Raw genomic sequence first — 18,001 nt, forward strand, 5'->3', positions numbered from 1 at the left:
CTGCAAGAAATCATCCCGGAACTGTCACTGAACTTACTGCTGAAGGATACTGTGAAGGATGTGGTTTATTACATCACAGACTCTGAAAACCCTCAGGAAACCTGTCTCAGCACCATGGACAGCTCCAAACCCTCCTAAACTCTTTCAACAGCTCTCAAGGGATCCTGTTCCCTTCTTTCTGTTTGCTTGGGAGCTTCGTGCTAATTTTGCATCTTGTCTCTTCAGTTGGGTGCACAAAACCTTAAACATGAATTTTGGGCACTAACCTTACCCTGGTTTTATCTTTCAGTTTCCTCCTTTGCTGACTTCTTGGCAGTGGGGATACTTTTTAAAAAAAGCTCCCCCTCGTGATTCTTCATTGCAGTCTGGAGTTGGGAACCACTTTATTAGCCACTTTATGGCATCAGTGAATTTTTGAGCTAGAAGTTAGAGATCTTAGGCCAATTGTCTCCGAGGAACTTAAGGCCTAATCAGAGATTCGGCCATAACCCCAACCTGTCAGCTCTGGTTGCAAGTATAACTGAGACAGAACTCAAACCTCCATCCAGCTGGGACTTTGACCGCTACACCTCATGCTGCTCTGACAAATACTCTGGGATGCCTTCACCTATGTTGTTCCTGGCACACGTGTATCCTTTCCTCCTGGCTAAGAACCCTGTGTGTCAGGGGAGCAGCTGCCTGAGTTGCCTCCAGCCATAAAGAAAGAACAGAAACCCATTCATTTACAAAGGCTAGCCCTGCCTGCTAAGAGACTGCAATAAAACAAGTCCTGGTGCCACGGATTATGCTGCTGGCTTCTCTCGTGACACAGCACCACACATGTTCTTTGACACTGGGTCACACACCCCACTGTCCAAGGACGACGTTGTCTATGAGAATGAACCCCAAACAAAGCTAAGGGTCTTCCTTGTTCTGAGGAATTCTCACATGTCTGAAGAATCCCGTAATATGCAGATATCCTAAAATTTGGTTGTAGGCAACAGAACATTCTTTGGAACCAAACTGCCAAGTTTCAATTCTAGCCATGCTACTTACTAGCTGTGTGGCCTTGCGGGCTACTTAACCTCTCTGTGCCTGTTTAAAATGGGAATAATGTTAAATCTCATAGGGTTGTGGTAAGGATCATATGAGTTGACGCATGAGAACAGCGCCTAGCACACAGTCGGGCAACATGGAGAGGGACACAAGAAAGCAAGATCTAACCCACCCCCTCCTGCCTCTTCTCCTTACCCTCTGCACACACACCTGCCACTACTCACAGATGTTTGCCAAGCAGGAAGCTGAAGGCAAAAAGCTCTTTAAAAATAGGCCTTTTAAATCTGCTTCTCTTTGATGTTCCAGCACATGGGGTATAAAATACCAGATTTATTCTTAACCTCTCAAGTCAACTTGAGAAATCAGCAATGCCAATGCAGGGCCCTATGGCTGGAACCCAGGGCCGAGGTGGCAGGGCAGTACATGGGGCTCCTGGCAGGGTGCAGCAGTGCCAACAAAATCTGCTCGTCCCTCTGACTATACCTTGCTCAGAAGGTTAATTGGCACAATGTCTTTCCTGGCCAGTCATCAACAGCCATAATAATAATAATAATAATAATGGCAATGATAATAATAATACAACCCTAGGTCCTCCTTGTGATTGTGTTTTCCAAATGGCTGATCCCAGAGTACAGACCTTTTCCTAACCACTCCTGATGCTCTGGGTAGATATGTCTTCCTCCCTGACCTGACCTATCACTGGGGGCCAACCAGGGCCGGGTATGTATTGAGTGTCCTCCACGCTGCACTGAGCTTTCTGTCTTGCTTCCCCACTAGGGAGCCAAGCCAAAGAAGACACCTGTAGAACTCACATAGAGACAGACACCCAGGGCCACAATTTCTTCTCCAGAAGCCGTCTTTTGCAAGAACAGAAAGGCAGGAACATTTAACCACTTTTGGGCTCCTGTTTAGGGCAGCTGGTTTAGGTGTAAAATGGCTCATTTATTTTCTTGCCCTATTGGGATCATGAGAAGCTTAAAAAAGTGCCTAGCATAGAATAGGTACAATAAAACCAGTGACTGCCAAAGCCCTGCCTGGTGGCCCAACTCCAACCGTCTTCCGCCACATCACATACCACACGCCTTCAGCATGTTTCCCCCCTTCCTTTGCTCCACCTTCTTCTTTCCTTTCTCAGGAGGCACCTGAAACCCTCCAGGGCATTGCAAGAGCCTGGTCCTGAGGCCATTAATACCCTACACGAGCAAGGTACCAGTGAGCCTGCTTTCAACTCTGGAAACCCATCTTAAGCCACGACACAGGAAAGGACCGACACTTTAGTGACATTTGGGGTTAAAAACACCAGCATCACCCTCGTTATGGCCGTGGGATCAGAAGTGGGCTGGAGTGCTGGTTCTGGCACTTTCTAATTCTGTGACCTTGGCCAAGTGCTTGATGCCCCCGATCCACAATTTGCTGGTCTGTAAAATGGCCTCACGAAGTCTTGTGGGGATCAAATGAGAGCTCCCTGGGGAAGCCATGGGTCTCTCTCAAACATGCCCGTGGAGTCTCCCCACAGCCCCACCCCCTGGGTGGGAGCTCAAGACACCAACCTGGTCGTCGATCTTCCGCTGCAGCTGGACCACCTTGTTCTCCATGCCCACGTTGAGGCGTTTTAGGTGCTCTGCTGAGCGGGCCTCAATCTTGAGGGCCTTCAGCTCCCGCTTGGCCTTGAGCCTCCGGAAGCTGCACTGGATGACAATGGCCGCGCCCCGAAGCCGCTGGAAGCACCTGCGAGCCAGCCAGCTCCGCACGTGCTTCTGGATGATGGTGGCCTTGTGCTCCCTGAGGACCTGGCAGGGGACAAGCACACACCTGGTGGGTTTGCACTGCAGGACGGGAGCAAGGGTCTCATGTACTGCTCTGGGGAGAGAGCCAAGGTCAGCGAGAGACAGCCTCCCTATGGCTTAGGGCTCTGGTGGCCATTTATTTTATGAACAACTTGTAAGTAAGTTGGCAGCCTGTGTACCTACAGGAAATGAGCTGTCAAACTCTCCTTTCTAGTTTTTCGTTTTGTTTTTTAACTTTTTATTGGTTAGGAAACCACAGTCTAAAAGCCTCAAAGTTGGAGGGGCTTAAACATTATCCAGCTGATAAGCCCCCCGTTCAACAGATGTGGATCCCCTCCTGGTGACTGTGAGCGGGAGAGATGAAGTGACACTGTCGAGTGAGATTGCTGAGTGGGTTAAATGGCTTACAATTACAAACTTGGCTTGCAATTCACTGTTTGTGTTTTTTTCCTATCCAGTTAAAAAACCACTCAGAAAATTAAAGCATCATCAGTGTTCTCACTCTAATGCCCTGCAAATAAATATTTGTGGAATGAATAAATAAACATGTTGAAAGACTAACATGCCCAGTAGCACAGCTCTGAGATGAGCTGGGTTCAAACCCTAGTGCCTCCGAAATGCTACCTGTCCCATCCATGGTGACACCACACAGATGTCACCAATCTCCCAGGAATATTCACAGAAGCTTTTCCCACGGGCCCGGGGGTGCTCCATCTGGTGCCTAACCACGTTTGCTTTTTCATTATCAATGTAACACTTTATAGTTTTATTACTGAGAAAAATCACACCTTCTCTGATCCTACAAGAGGTAGATGTTCATTTTAGGAAAACAAAAGACCATTTTAGACATTTCGTTCCAACCCATCTTTCATCTTAGCATTGAGCTTCAGTTATGCGGGGGTGATCTGGTGGATGGGGTGTGTCCTGACTTGGGGCTACCTAACTGGGTCTTTCAGCTTCATTGGATAATGGCCCGGCAGGGAGGAGGTCAGGGTCCTTCTCCTGACCTCACCTCACTGGGCTTCAGCTTGCTAATCAGTTAGATGGAGGAGCTATAGCCTGACGACTCCCAATACTGCCCCCTTCTCTCAAGTCTGTGTGAGCCCCAGATAGGTCACCAGGCTCTGCCATGGGCTGACCGAGTGCACTTGGGCAGGTGAGTCAGCTGCTCCGAGCATCTCACCGCTGCTGAAGGGGTACAATGATACGTACCCTTCCTACCTGTGATACTTAATATGTGTCAACTTGACTGGCCACGGGATGCTCAGGTTAAAGACTGTTTCTGGGTGTGTCTGAGAGGATGTTTCCAGAGAGAGAAGTATTTGAGCCGGTGGGTTCAGTGAAGAGGACTGCCCTCCCCTGTGTAGTGGGCATCATGCCATCCACGGTGGGACTAAATAGAACAAAAGGTGGAGGAAGGAGGAATTCGCCTTCTTCCTGCCTCACTGTTGAGCTGGGACATTTCGTCTCATCTTCTCCTGCCCTCAGACTGGATGTGTACCACCAGCTCCCTTGTCCTCAGGCCTTCAGACTCGGGCTGAATTACACTCCTGACTTTCCTGGGTCTCCAGCTTGTAGACAGCAGATGGGGGGACTGCTCCGCCTCCATGACTGCACGAGCCACTTCCTCATAATAAATACACACACACACACACACACACACACACACACATACACACACACACACACACACATACACACACACACACACACACACACACACACAGACAGAGATACACGCATCTCCTATCGGTTCTGTCTCTCTGGAGAACTTTTGAGACACTACACCTCATGAGACTTTGGTTAGGATTCAGTGAGAGCAGACTTGCGAAATTACTTAGATAAAAGTTAGAAGCGCCCAAGAAACATTTATGTTGGTGCCAACCCATTTGCTGCTGCTTAGTTCTGAGTTTACAGCCTGAGTCCCTCAGGGTGGCTACACACCTGGTGGTAGATTCTCCGTACAAACATGCCCCGAGCGAAGGCCTGGATGACGACGGTGGCCCTACGGACCCTCTGGTAGGCCTGGTGAGCCCTCCGCATGCGGTACTGCTTCTGGAGCACCACGGCCGCCCGGGTCCTCCGCAGGTGCTCGGCCAGCCTGGGGAGGGAGAGAGTGGTGGGCCAGACTGACGGAGGCCTCTGGGTCACTCTTGAATGCGAGCTCCTCCCCCCCGGCCCTGCCTGGACACCACAAGGGCAAGCCAACTCTCATCACCGTTACCGACTGTAGCAAGGCCTTGGGGACTTGAGGCTCAGCTCAGAACAGCAGAACTGGCTTCCTCCGTCTTGTGCAAAACGTCTTTCCACATATTTACAATTCAGTCTAAGTCTGATCAACTCTGATCCTCATCTGTCCACTCCCCCACCCGCAAGCCCCTCCTGCAACCTGGGCAGTCCTCAACAACATCACATGTTCACACCCCTGTCTGGTCCCTGGATCTCATCGGGTGTGGAGAGGTAAGGAACCATGTCTCAAGCATCCTTGTACCCCTACATCCAGTACAGGGCCTGGCACAGTGGCACATGGTTAAGTATTTGCTGAATGAATAAAACCTTCTCAGACCTGCAGCGACCCCTCTTTGTTTTCTCATTTCCCAGCCCATTCTGCTGGGGATACACTGCTCATGGGCATCTACTTTCCTCTGTTTCATTTCCGCATTCTCCATCTCACCCCTCAAGACAGACATAAAGTCAGTCCAACACTTTTTACCCTCCTTCAGGGCTTTGTTTGGTATCAGGCTCATAGCAAATGCTCAACTAGAGAGTCAGAATATTAAAAGCTAGAAAGGACCTTGGAAATCATCTAGCGCAGCTCCAGAGTGGGAGGTGACCCACTCAGCCCTGCTCTACCTGCTGAAATGAGTCCGAAACCTGGTCCAGCTCTCCCTGAGCAGTCTCTCTAGAATACAAACACCCTGCAGGGAGAGTGCAGGCCAGCTTGCTGCCCAAGTCAGAGCCCCCGGCACAAGCGTGCTCAGTGATGCCCTGACTGTGGATGATGACTTAGTGTTGATACCACTGACAACCTTCTCATTTCCGTAGCTTTTGTTCCAGAGACCATCTCTCAGCTCTTCACAGGTAAATCAATGGCGTTCATCATCTCCAGTTCTGCTTGGATAAACAGCTAACAGCAAGGGCAGGAGGGGGAGCTGGAGTAATCTTCTATCTTTATAGTACAAAGGGTGCCTGCTCTGGGCTTGCTTTATATATTCAAGCAGAGATGCCCGAGCAGCCACTTGTGAAACTTTGGCTTCCAAATGCAAGGCTTCCTGGCAATGACTGTCATTTCTCCGAGGAAATCCGGATCTGCAGAGGTCACTGATTTTGAACTAGGGCTGGGTCCAAAATCTGATGACCTGTGTAAAGGTCCGGGGATGGGTCTGGTGGCAGGGGTGTCCTCCACGCCCATCCCTCTGCTCTCCGGAGATGCTTATACCGCTTTAGCATTTCATCAACCCAATGACATCACTGAGGAGGGGACGTTTAAAGTAAAGTCGCTTCTTCTACATGGTGTTGGGCTGGGTCAGGGCAGCCGACTGGCTTCAGGCTCTGCCCCTAGGTAGCTCCTTGTGGTCAGACAAGTCTCGCCCTCTCTGTGCTGAGTGCAACAACTCATAGAAGGGACCTCCCCGGGTCTTGCCAGCCCTATTTACCAAACTCCCAAGGGATTTTGAAATTGGTGGTGTAAATCACAAAGCTGAGTGTATGTTGACTGTGACAGAAAGGCTGAAATTGTCTCTTTTTCTAAAAGAAGATTGTTTTACTTAAGAGTTTAAGCAAAGGGCAAATGGAGGTTTTGTGGGAAAACCAGCCAGTGCTAGCCTAGGACAGGGACAGACTGGGGGAGGCAAGAGACCTGGGAACTAGACCTACATGCTCAGGTGAGAAGGGCAGGAGAGAGAGAGGCCCAGCTGCTGGGGGAAAGCCGGAGGCGGACAGGGCCCAGCAGGAACCACTCGAACTACCGGGGCTGAGAGAGGCCAGCCAGCTCGGAGCTGGTCCCAGCCCCCTGCCCCTCCACCCTCACCGCCAATCTGCTACCTTAGATGTGCCCCGGCTCAGCTCACCTGCGGGCCAGGTGTCCTCGGCAGTACCTCTGCAGAGTTAAGGTAGCTGCCTTCAACCTGCGGTATTTCACCTTCTGCAGCCAGCCCCGGACGGTTTTCTGGATCGTGATGGTGGCTGCCCGGAACTTGTCAGCCCGAAGCTTCTCCAGGTAGGCCACCTGGCCTGCCCGGAAGAAGATCTTGGTGCGGCCAAACTGGAACTTGTCAGGATCCTTTACAAGGCAGGGAGGGGAGCTGGTTCACCATCCGTGAGCAGTACGGGAAAGCACCCTACCACCCCAGGTCCTCTGACGCACAATTCCCTTGCCAGGTGTCACATGCCCCTGCTCCTGCTCCTTAAACACATGCTGAGACTTAGTGTGTTAACGGACCCCGAGCCTGTCCCTACTACTGGTCAGACACCGAATGCAGCAGTGAAAAAGATCCCTGCCCGCCAGCAACTGACATCGCCGTGAGGGCAGCCGGACAAGCAAACAAGGAGACAGTACACTTCAGGCAGTGCTGAAGATTACGGAGACAATAAACTGAGGGCTGGAGGATGGGATGGAGATGTTGAAATAGGTTAATCGAGGAAGGCATTTCTATGGAGGTGATGTTTAAGCAAAGGCCTGAACGAAGTGAAAGGAGGCAGGTGTGGGAAATTACAAATATATTGCAAATAACCCCCAAATACATTTTATTTGGTTTCTAACTATGTTGTGAGGTTTTTTCAGACATATAATTACTATCTTTAATTACATCTATTCAGGTTGAAGTTAACTGCCCCTCCCTGCGCTCACCCTGGTGGATAAGGGAAGATGACCCAGCCGTGTGTATGCGGATGAGCCTGGGCTACTATATTCGATAGGTAACTCACGATAACTGAGCACTCTTTGTAAATAACCTTCATCTAATGTTGCTCCCTTGGCATGCAGACCATAAGGAGGAGATAATGAGCCAAGGTCTAAGGAAAACACACACACGAGAATACACTTCACGTTGACAAATGGCTCTGAAATAACGCCGAGTCACCACTCTTCACGGCCAAGCCCTGGACGGCTAACAGGAACCTGGCTCCACGCACAGGAAAGCCAGGCTGCCTGAGCCGTGGCTGAGCTGGGACACAGCATCTGGCTAGACCGTCACTGACTGTCCCCTCCACGGTCGGGCTGCCGGTGAAGCTGGGAGGAGCGAGCTGCGAGGCCCTGGTTCTCATCCCCGCATCTGCTCAGGGCCCTCAGCTCACGCCGGGAGGAACAGGGGCTGGGCTGGACGGAGAAGCTCTGAGGCGGCCGAGGCCTTGCCTGCATCACTGCCCTGCTGGGGAGACTCCTCTTCAGTGAGCAGGGCTCCAGAAGCAAAAGGTGGGTGGCTCAGCCCTCAGTCGGGGGACAAGCCTGGCTACTGGGCTTTCAGCAGAGCTAGGGCCTGGGAGGTGCCTGCTGCATCTCAGGAACCACAGTACACAGGCTCCGTTTCCTATGCTGGAAAAAAACCACCAGGGAAAGGGCAGTCTGGTTCACAGAGCCACAATTTTTACAAATGAGGATCTCTCTGAAGGTCCTGCCTGCTACAGCCATCACCACTGCCCTGATGGCTACACTCCCCTTCCCCCAGGTGTCTTGAGAACTTCTACCCCAGGCCTGCTTTCTGTAACCCCTAGAACTGGCTATACTCTTCACATACCAAGCAGAGGTTATCTTTTGAGAACCCTTCTCCAGTAATCAGAGACTGAGGGAGTAGAAAGGAATCTTAGCAATCTACCCCAAGCCAGTGCTTTTATTTTTACAGATGCCTAGAATGTTGAGGTGACTTGCCAAAGGTCTCACTGAAAATATCAAGGAATAGAACCCGAGACCCAGGACTCCCAGGTCAGAGGTCTCTTACTACACCACGCCGCTTCTGTAATACCATCTCCTTCTCATACTCCTCACGTACATATTTCCTCATGCTCTCTGGGTCTCAGGAGATGCTTGTTAATATGCTCCTTCACTGTCAGGATGAAGGTTCAGGTTTGCATGATGGCCAGTGATGTCTATAACCACACTAGATGACCATCTGTCCTGGAGGGCAGGGCCCACCTAGTACACTCTTTCAATAACCCTCACACTGACCACTCCAGGTTAGTACATAGGAGGAACTCAATAAACATTTGAGGAGTTAAAGAAAAAAAAATTCAGGCTAAAGATGGAGGTATTCCTACAATCCTTGCAGGATGAGACTATCACGCGTGAGCAACCTCATGAGGTAGCCCCTGCCCCGTGGCTGCCGGCCAATGGATGCGGCTGGTGAGCGCCTACTGCCTGGCCTACAGGCCGCCTTCGTCACTGCTTCTCTCCTAATCACTCTGCTCTAAAACGTACTATGACATAAATCACCGCAAGATCCTTGTTGACCCACCTCCTAGAGAAATGGAAATAAAAACAAAAATAAACAAATAGGACTTAATGAAACTTAAAAGCTTTTGCACAGCAAAGGAAACCATAAACAAGACGAAAGACAACCCTCAGAATGGGAGAAAATATTTGCAAATGAAGCAACTCACAAAGGATTAATCAGTACTAATCACGTTCCTGGAGAGGGCAGGGAGCTGGCATGTGCCATTTTAGGCTAACGTGTGGCTTTGCCAAGTCTCAGTTGCTTGAAGTCCCCAAGTCACTTAGCATTGGTGACCAGAAGATGTGGTTCCCAAAAGAGGGAAAAAACAAACAAAGAAAGGAAATAGAAGGTCTCTAGGGAAGCCTTAAAGCACTGATCCTTATTCCATCTCTAGGAAGGGTAATTATACAGTGACATTAATTAATCAGTCAGACTCAGCGGGTGATGTGGTTTAGACTGTGGGGGCTCCTGAGTAGCCTTGGGCAATTTTTATATCAGCTGCCTGTGCCTCAGTTTTCCTCAGCTGTGAAATGGGCATCATGCTGTATGTTTCTCATAAGGAAATATTAGGATGAGACGAAGTGTGTGAAGCAGTTAGAAAAGAGTCTTGACTCCTAGTAAGTGCTTAATAACCGTGAGCCACTGGTGGCAGGTTTCATCAGGACAGGCTCATGTCACCCATGCAGCCACTTGCACAAAGAGCAAAAGAGCTCACATCAGAGCTCCTGTGATGACCAGTTATTGTGCTAGGAACAAATGACAGCGGGGCCCTTGCCATTTAGTTGTTCAGAGTCTGGTGAAATGAAAAAGAAGCCCTTAACTACAATACAAGGGAAGAAACGCAAAAATGGAAGACAGAAGTTGAGAAGTGTTAGCCAGTGACTAACTCCGACTGGGAGGCTAGGAACAGGCTTCAAAGACCAGAAGGCATTTTAGAGCTCAATCTAGAGGGAAAGTAAAACCTGGCCGGACAGGTAAAAGAGGGAAAAAGCACTTCAGGCGGAGGAAACAGCACGTATTCACGTGCTTTAGGGAATTCACTTGTTCACTCATTCCACAAATGTTTGGTGGGTTACTTCTGTGTGTCAGGCTCAGTACTCATAACCAGGGGAGAGTGTCAATATAAAGACCATCCTCTGAAAGAAAGGAGACACATCTGGAGCACAGGACAGCATGGTATGGGCTCAGAGAGTGCTGGATTGAGGAAACCGGGAGGGCAGAGTCGGCATGGAAGCTGGGCATTAACAAGCCAGCGGCCTGAGCGTATCAAGAGCAGGACAGGGCAGTGGCACTCGGTCCTGCCAGCTGGAGGGGAGCAGAGTGCGGGAAGCTGAGTCAGCCAGTCGGACCTGGGCCCCCTCCAGAGTACCCTCTGTTTGGGAAGCAGCAGTTCTGCTGGAAGCTTGGAGAAATCCAGGGAAGGCAGAGGAAGTGTGGAACTACAGTCTGGAGAAAGGAGAAGGCAGCCCCATGGCAGAGTAGGCTACTTGTGAGCCTTGGTTACACGAAGAGCCTCCTGGTACCAGTAGAGAAGGAAGACTCCCGACGCTCCACGTCAACCAGAATCAGCTGACCTTGAACACATTTTTCTCACCCGTTGAAAGAGGACACGTTGAAATGTGAACACTGACAGATACACCACAGCAAAAACCTCAATTAACCAGAGTCCAGAGAACCAACTGCAACCTTCAATTAACGAGATTGTCATCTTCTTACTCTCTGTGGAATATTTAGCACAGCACTTTGTACTGTCTACAGCTACAGACTTGAGCTGCTAAGACAACGCTGAGGGTGACTGTGTCACTTTCACAAAATAACATAGGACCTTAAAAGCTGATCATCTGGCAATGAGCTATACTCCAGATGAACAGATTTTCCTAGCAAAACAATACTTAGAAATTAAAAAATTTAGATGTAATTTCTTACCTTCTTAAAGGAAGGGTTTTTGATATAATCTAGCCCTTTATTGAGACCATTAAGTACCGTACTCTGCTGTAATCCCTGGATACTCTGGAACTAAGAAATACTCAAGGGTCTGTCCCTCACTACAGGCCCCCAAGAGCTCTGCTATAGTTCTCCAGTCCCAAGTGTCAGCTGTTGAGTTCAGATTGTTTCAAATAAAATGAAATCCACTGCCTGATTTAAAACAAGCATCTGGGGGTGGGCCTGAGGCCGGCTCTGCAGTGAGGAAGCTACCAGAAGCACAGCTCTTTTCCCCTCCGCTAGCTCCCAGGCTGTGCCCGGGCTCCAGATCAGAGCCCCCGGGTGGGTGCACTGGTGCCGGCAGGCTGAGCTGTGGAGCCCCAGGCTTCGGGGAAGCCAGAGATCCCGGCCAGCAGCTTGTAGCCAGGAGCAGCCTCATCATGACCCCCAGCGTGCTGTATAAACAATTTCATTTTCTATGTGAGCTGTGATGTGGGAAAGGCTAGAAAGTTCTCCAGGCAGGTGAAGGGGCTTCTCCTTTACAGTTGCTGACACAGGCAAATAGATTAATATCTCAGGAACAGTTTCAATACGAGGGATGAAGACCCAAAAGGCAGTTAACACCTCCCCCAACCCCCTAATCCCAGGGCACCGCGGCTGAGCCTCCCCTGGAGCCCAGCAGTCGGGCCGTGCCCAGCTCACCTTAATGAGGCTCTCCAGCACAGACTTGCAGATGGCCTTTTTGTCTGTGTTGGCGAGCTCTTTCTTCTTGACCAGCACCCGATACCGGTTGTAGAAGTCATGGTAGGCCCACCTAGAGGGAAAACCGGTGCATCAGGGGACACGTCCTGCCTCTCGGCCACACAAGGGCCGTGGGTGATCTCAGACAGCGCCCCATGGGGTCAATATGCCTGGCACAAAGCCCTTCTCAGAGCAGCAAAACATGTTCCGGGGCATTCTGTTCTCCCTTGATGCCTTCTGAGAATTTCAGTGTGTAGTTAAGTTATAGAATCATGGCTGGAAAACTGAAAGAAAAAGGAAGCACTGGAGGCTCCCCTGGGAGGGCTGACCAGAGGCACAACCACTCACAGGAGGTTTCTGCCCCAAAACGTGGAGCTCCACTCCATTGCTGCTGGAATGGGGGAGCCTTACCTGGAATGCAGCTTGATTTTTCTTCTTATAAAACTAAAACTAATATAGCTCATTGAAAACTTTCTAATGCAGGAAAGCATACGTTAGCAAATAAAGAGAGGCCATATTCTAACCCCTGGAGATACACTGTTCATACATGTTGGTATAGTTTAGAAGGAGCCGTTTTTCTCCTGCAAGTAGACTTACCACCCCTGCTGTTTATTAGAGTAATGTAGGCCCACTGTAAGAAAATGTCCATCAATGCACATAAAATAAAGAGCACTTATAATTTCACTACCTTTTAAGTAAGTGCCCTTCTGGTACATTCTGGAAGGAAATCTTTAAGAGAGCCTTGAGTTTCTCCCTTGGCCTCTGAGGAGATCTCTACTTAAAACAAATGCAGTCTTTTCAATGACCAAAGACGTCATTTTCCAGGCGGGCTCTGACCCTTTCTCCTGATAGCGACCTCAGTTCACACGGACGCTCATGTTCTCCTCGCTTCTCATCTCAGTTTTCAGGGGACGCTCACAGCCTTTGCGTGGAACTCATGTTCTGTTGCAGCACAGCCCTGCTCTACAGAGACTTTGAACTTGCAGCCTACGTCCCTCTGAAGGTGAATTCGGCCCATCTGTCCCCACTCCTTCCGAGTCCTCAGAGGCATCAAGAGATGCTCACCCCTTCGGAGGCATCAGGAGATGCTACACGCACACTGTCTTCAGGTCCACATGCTGTCCACGGTGCCCATTTGGAAATCATGTAGGTGCTGCCTTGAGATCGTGTGTTACCATTTACCATCACCTGTGGCCTTGCTGAGTGACTGTCCAGTTACTCGATCTCCCTCATTCTAAAGTATTAATGCAGAATAAACGGATTGCATCCCTTCTCCTGGAGCACATTCGCTTTTAAAAGGGATCCTTTAGAAATTTTATCCAAAGAAATGAGTACTGTGGAATATCAGGGGCCCCTGCGAGCTGCTCCCCTTGCCCTCCACAGTCGCATGCCAGTGTGGTCCTTGGGTTTCCCCCTCCCTCCCAGGCGACCCATCTCCACTCCCTGGGACGAGAAGGAAAACAGACTGAGCTCAGAGCCTCTCCATGCCTTTGAAGACACTCGCCTGGTTTGGTGGAAGACTTCTAACACAGCCACGGGTCTCAGAGAAGGTGCAAATAACAAAATGGCTTTTTTTTCCATCTTTTTTTTTCTCTACATAAAATGGCTTATGCCTTACCTTTTTTTAAATAACAGCTTGAGATATAACACACATACTGTAAAGATGTACTTTTTTAAAAGTATACAATTCAATAGCTTTTTAGTACCTTCACGAAGTCGTGCAACTATCCCCAATGTTGAATTCCAGAACATTTCCATCACCCCCGAATAAAACCCGACACCTAGTATCAGTCACTCCCTGTTCTCCCCTCCCCCCAGACCGTGACATCCACTAATATACTTTGTTTCCATGCCCTTTACCTTTTCAATGGGTTCTGTCTGTCACAAATGCAAGGTTACAGGGGAATGACAGCATCTGTTCTGCTCGGAGCTGACCAGGTGTGCGCATGGCCCTGCTCCACAGGCTCACAATGTGTGGGTTCCCCCCTTCAGCAGGGGGGGGCAGAGGGTGCTGGGATCGGGCCCAGGTAGCGTTTCTGCTGCTCTGTGCCCTTTGGGACTGTGAGCCAAACCCACCTAATTACTGGAAATCTCTACCAGGAGGCTTTAAAAATGGAAACACTTATTATTTGCCCAGCTAAACGTTGCTTCAATGATTTCAATCAGGCACAGTAAATGTCAAGAAAACTCCGAAGCTCTGACCGACCTAATACTGGCAGCCCAGGAACAGAGAGCTGGATGGATAAGCTGCAAATCAGACATTCATTTTGTTTTGTTTCTTTTTTTGGTACGGGCCCAGCCGCTCTGCGGCATGTGGGATCCTCCCGGACCCGGGCACGAACCCGTGTCCCCTGCATCGGCAGGCGGACTCTCAACCACTGCGCCACCAGGGAAGCCCCATTTTGTTTTTAATACATGCAAACGCTGTTGAATTTTTTCCAGGCTCTTTCTGCACCAGCCCCCAAGTTTTAAACATAGACCATTCTGTTTACTGATACTTCCACGTGGGGCAAGATGGATCTGGGCAAGAATCCAAGAGAATGAAAAGTGTCCTTACTCCCCACGCCCACCATCAGTGTTTCACCCGGGTCATGCACTCCTTCCTGCCTGCCCAGCAGGGTGTGGGCTCTCCCTTCAAGGTGGCTCAGCACATTCAGCGTGGCTTTCTGAGGCCACTTTCTACCTCCTGCAGTTCGGTTAGCCATGTCGTCATCTGTCTTGTTTCTCACTATGAGTTTGCAGTTTCTCTGGGGAAATAATTAGAGCAGCGTTTCACTGGGCTAAAAACCTTCAATGCTTCTAATTTGAAAACCACTTACTGCTGACAGTTCTATAACTCTGGAAGGTTACAGGCTCCAGGAGATGACGAGGGAGTAGGGAGCTGTGACCGCAATACAGAAAAAACTTGGAGGACGGGAGCAGAGAAGCCCGCTCTGACACTGACTGGCAGTGTGACCTTAGGCAAGTCACAGACTGGACACCTCACCTCCCCTGTCTGCAAGTGGAGAGAACATCACCCACCTCACGAGTACCTCCCAGGACTTCAATAGCCAGTGAGTTCACGGACGTGGAGGGTTTGGAAAGCTGCAACGCTTCCTAAAGACCTAAGTGACTCTCCCTTCCCATCCAAGCCCTGCCCCTTTTCTTTGAAAGGCTTCCTCAGATGCCTGCATCAAGGTGACACCAATGGGGGAGGAGGATGCTGCAGAACGCAGCCCTTCCGCAGAGAAGGGCTTGGGTGGGCACTCCCTCATGGAGTACCACAACAGGGTCTGGGCATGTACGTGTCCTTCACCAAAGGACCCAGAATCAAACGTGGATTCCGTTTTCTGTGGACCTCTGTGCTCTTAGAAATGAAATCTTCACAGGAAAGGCTCCCTCATCCGTAAGAGGAAAACCTCCCAAGGGAATCTAAATAGAATATGTGATTCTTTTTCCAGAAGTAGAATTTCTTAACAAGACTTTCTGTTTTGGCAGGAACATCTGGATGGAGGTTTTCTGTGCCCATGTAAAAGTTAGGAAAGACCGCTTATTATCACCACAGGTACCCAAGGCTTCCCCTGGAGCTTATGTACCACGAAACCTCTCTCTCTCATAGCATTTGAAGTATTCCCGTTTCCCTGGGGGACACAGAGCTTTCTGCGTTGTACTGTGGATGTTTTTTTGTACATGCTAGCTTCTCTGCTGGATTTGTGCCTCCTTCGGCCAAGCTCGGATACATCTTCCAATACTTTTTTTAAACCTCCCAGCGCCTATCACGCATGGTATCTTTACCTGCAGTCACTTACTACATCTTAAAATCTCGGTATTTTCTGAGCTTTAAAATGGCTGGAACCCAGTGTTAAACTTTTCTCTCTACCAGAGTTTCTCAAGGAGGGCAGGAATGGCTCTGGGGCAGACCCTTCCTCAGTGTATGGGACAGTTCCCCAGGACACAGAGCATCTTTCCACCATTACCCACCTCCCCCTTCATCAAGATATGCAAAAATGTTCCCAAACATGTGTGGAATGTGTGTTACAGAACACAGTCCTAGTCCAAGGAACCTTAAGAACAATGGACCATGACTGCCATCCACCTCTGCAGTGTGAATCTGCTTCCTCCGGTCCCACCCCCCGCTCGTTGGGTGGCCCTGGAGACACCCTCTCCCAGGCATCTCTGTGGCCGATGGCCTGGGGGTGTCTTTTAAGCCCACCCTGGGCCCAGCTGCTCTTCCATTCTATTCCATATTAGCAGTGGGTGAAGAGCTCCCATCCTAAGTGTATTCCAGGCCTCAACTGTGGCCCCAACCCTGGGCTATGTGGAGTCGTAGGGGCCTCAGAGACAGGACTCACTCAGCCCTGTTCTCTCTGGATTCAGACTCGCATGCCAGGGGTCTGGCTGAATGTCCCAGACTTTAATATCATGTTTTCTTCGAAATAGAGGCCTACTACACCCTAAGTGTCTCTGGTCTGCTGGGGAGCAGGCATGCCAACCGGTAGAGCCGTCACAGCTGGGTGTGGGGAAAGCCCAGGACCTGTGACGGCTCCTGGGAAGAAGTGGGAGCACGCATGGTGGACGAGCTGTCCCAGGTCAAGGGTTCAGCAGAGCCCACCAGTCTGGAAAGGTGCTTCCTCGTTACAAGCTCCTCAGGCCTCAAGACAGTGTGTGGTGGAGCACATGCAGTGGGGGGATGTTTTGCTTGACTGAGTTCCCATCTGGAGCCCGATACTGTACCTAACATGTACACGTGGGGACGCCCCACAGAACACGCCTGCCTGCAGGGCCCCAATGGACCAGTGTGTACAATGGGGTGGATCTGCAAAGGTGGTGGCACTTTGCTTCCTTCTCTTGGACAGGTTTCCTCATGCGGGGACTGGCTGGTATAGACAAGCTCTGAATCTCTCCAGTAAGACCAGAGTATGAGGCTAAGTCACACAACTTCTCTGACATCAGGCCACAAGAGGAATCCCTGAAGATGGCATGTCAGGTTATCACAAGGACCCCTAAGAAAAAGGTGACGAAACCATCAGGGCTTTTCAGGTCAGGATTAGGTGGGTTAACCTGTACTTTGACATACCTCACGGCCCTGTGACATTCAACTTAGGCAAAGATCCTGGTCATGCCGACATGGAACATAAGGGTTATGCTTCTCTTCTAGTTTGAGAACCTTCAGGAGCCTGTGAGCTCCAGGGGCCGGGGGCGGGGGGCTGGTCCCCTCCAGTGTTTCACACACGGGCCAACAGACATTTGTGGGGCAGAGGTGTTTAGCCATGCTGAGATGCCCGTTAACCAGGACCAACAGAGTCTGTCTAGATACGAGTTGCAGAAACAATTTTCATGATAGACACCAAGCACCATACTCTTCTCTTGTTCTCTGTTTTGAAGAAACAACCCAGCGGAGAAATAAATGATGTTGCATGCAGGAGTTTTCCTTGGAACTGTATCAAGGATGGACAAAATTTTCCAAGGAACACAAGAGACTGAAGTCAGAGGAGAGGGCACTTTGTAGAAGACTCACAAGTGAAGGCATCCTTAACCCCTGGCCGTGTGGTATGACAACTCCACCCCTTGCTATCTGTGAGGATTTAATCTGATCACTTAACTCTTAAAGGATCTGTTTTGTCATCCTAAAATGGGGTGATACCCCCTTATCTTGCCTACCAAGAGTCAATATGGTCTTTTCAACAAATGGTGCTGGCACAACTGGTATCTGTATGCAAAAGGATGAGGTCGGACCTCTACTTCACAATACACATAAATTAACGCAAAATGGATTAAAAACCTAAACCTATAAAACTCTCAGAAGAAAACATAGGTGTAAATCTTTGTGAACTTGGATTGGGCAAACAATCTCAGAGGAAAAAATAGATACACTGGACTCTTGCTAAATGAAAAGCTATTATGCTTCAAAGGACACTATCAAGAAAGTGAAAAGACACCCAACAGAATGTGAGAAAATATTTGCCAGTCATATATCTGGTAAGGATCTAGTATCTAGAATATGTAAAGAACTCCTACAACTCAACACCAAAGAGACAACTAACCCAATTTAAATATGGGCAAGTGATTTGCATACCATTTCTCCAAAGAAGATATACGAGTGGCCAA

At 49.6% G+C, this 18,001-nt stretch overlaps 1 protein-coding gene across 1 annotated transcript in view; it reads right to left on the reverse strand.

The window, feature by feature from the left end:
* Positions 1 to 18,001, reverse strand: part of MYO5B (myosin VB) — a 373,495-nt gene that overhangs the window by 52,924 nt on the left and 302,570 nt on the right. Inside the window, exons 18-21 of the mRNA XM_024756795.1 lie at positions 11,876 to 11,987; positions 6,893 to 7,104; positions 4,767 to 4,923; positions 2,586 to 2,825 (exon numbers count right to left, since the gene is read on the reverse strand). Of these exons, the coding sequence (XP_024612563.1) occupies positions 2,586 to 2,825; positions 4,767 to 4,923; positions 6,893 to 7,104; positions 11,876 to 11,987 (721 nt within the window). The remainder of the gene's footprint in view (positions 1 to 2,585; positions 2,826 to 4,766; positions 4,924 to 6,892; positions 7,105 to 11,875; positions 11,988 to 18,001) is intronic.

This window comes from Neophocaena asiaeorientalis, unplaced genomic scaffold (assembly GCF_003031525.2).
Source record: "Neophocaena asiaeorientalis asiaeorientalis breed wild unplaced genomic scaffold, Neophocaena_asiaeorientalis_V1.1 scaffold133, whole genome shotgun sequence".
NCBI classification, from domain to species: domain Eukaryota; kingdom Metazoa; phylum Chordata; class Mammalia; order Artiodactyla; family Phocoenidae; genus Neophocaena; species Neophocaena asiaeorientalis.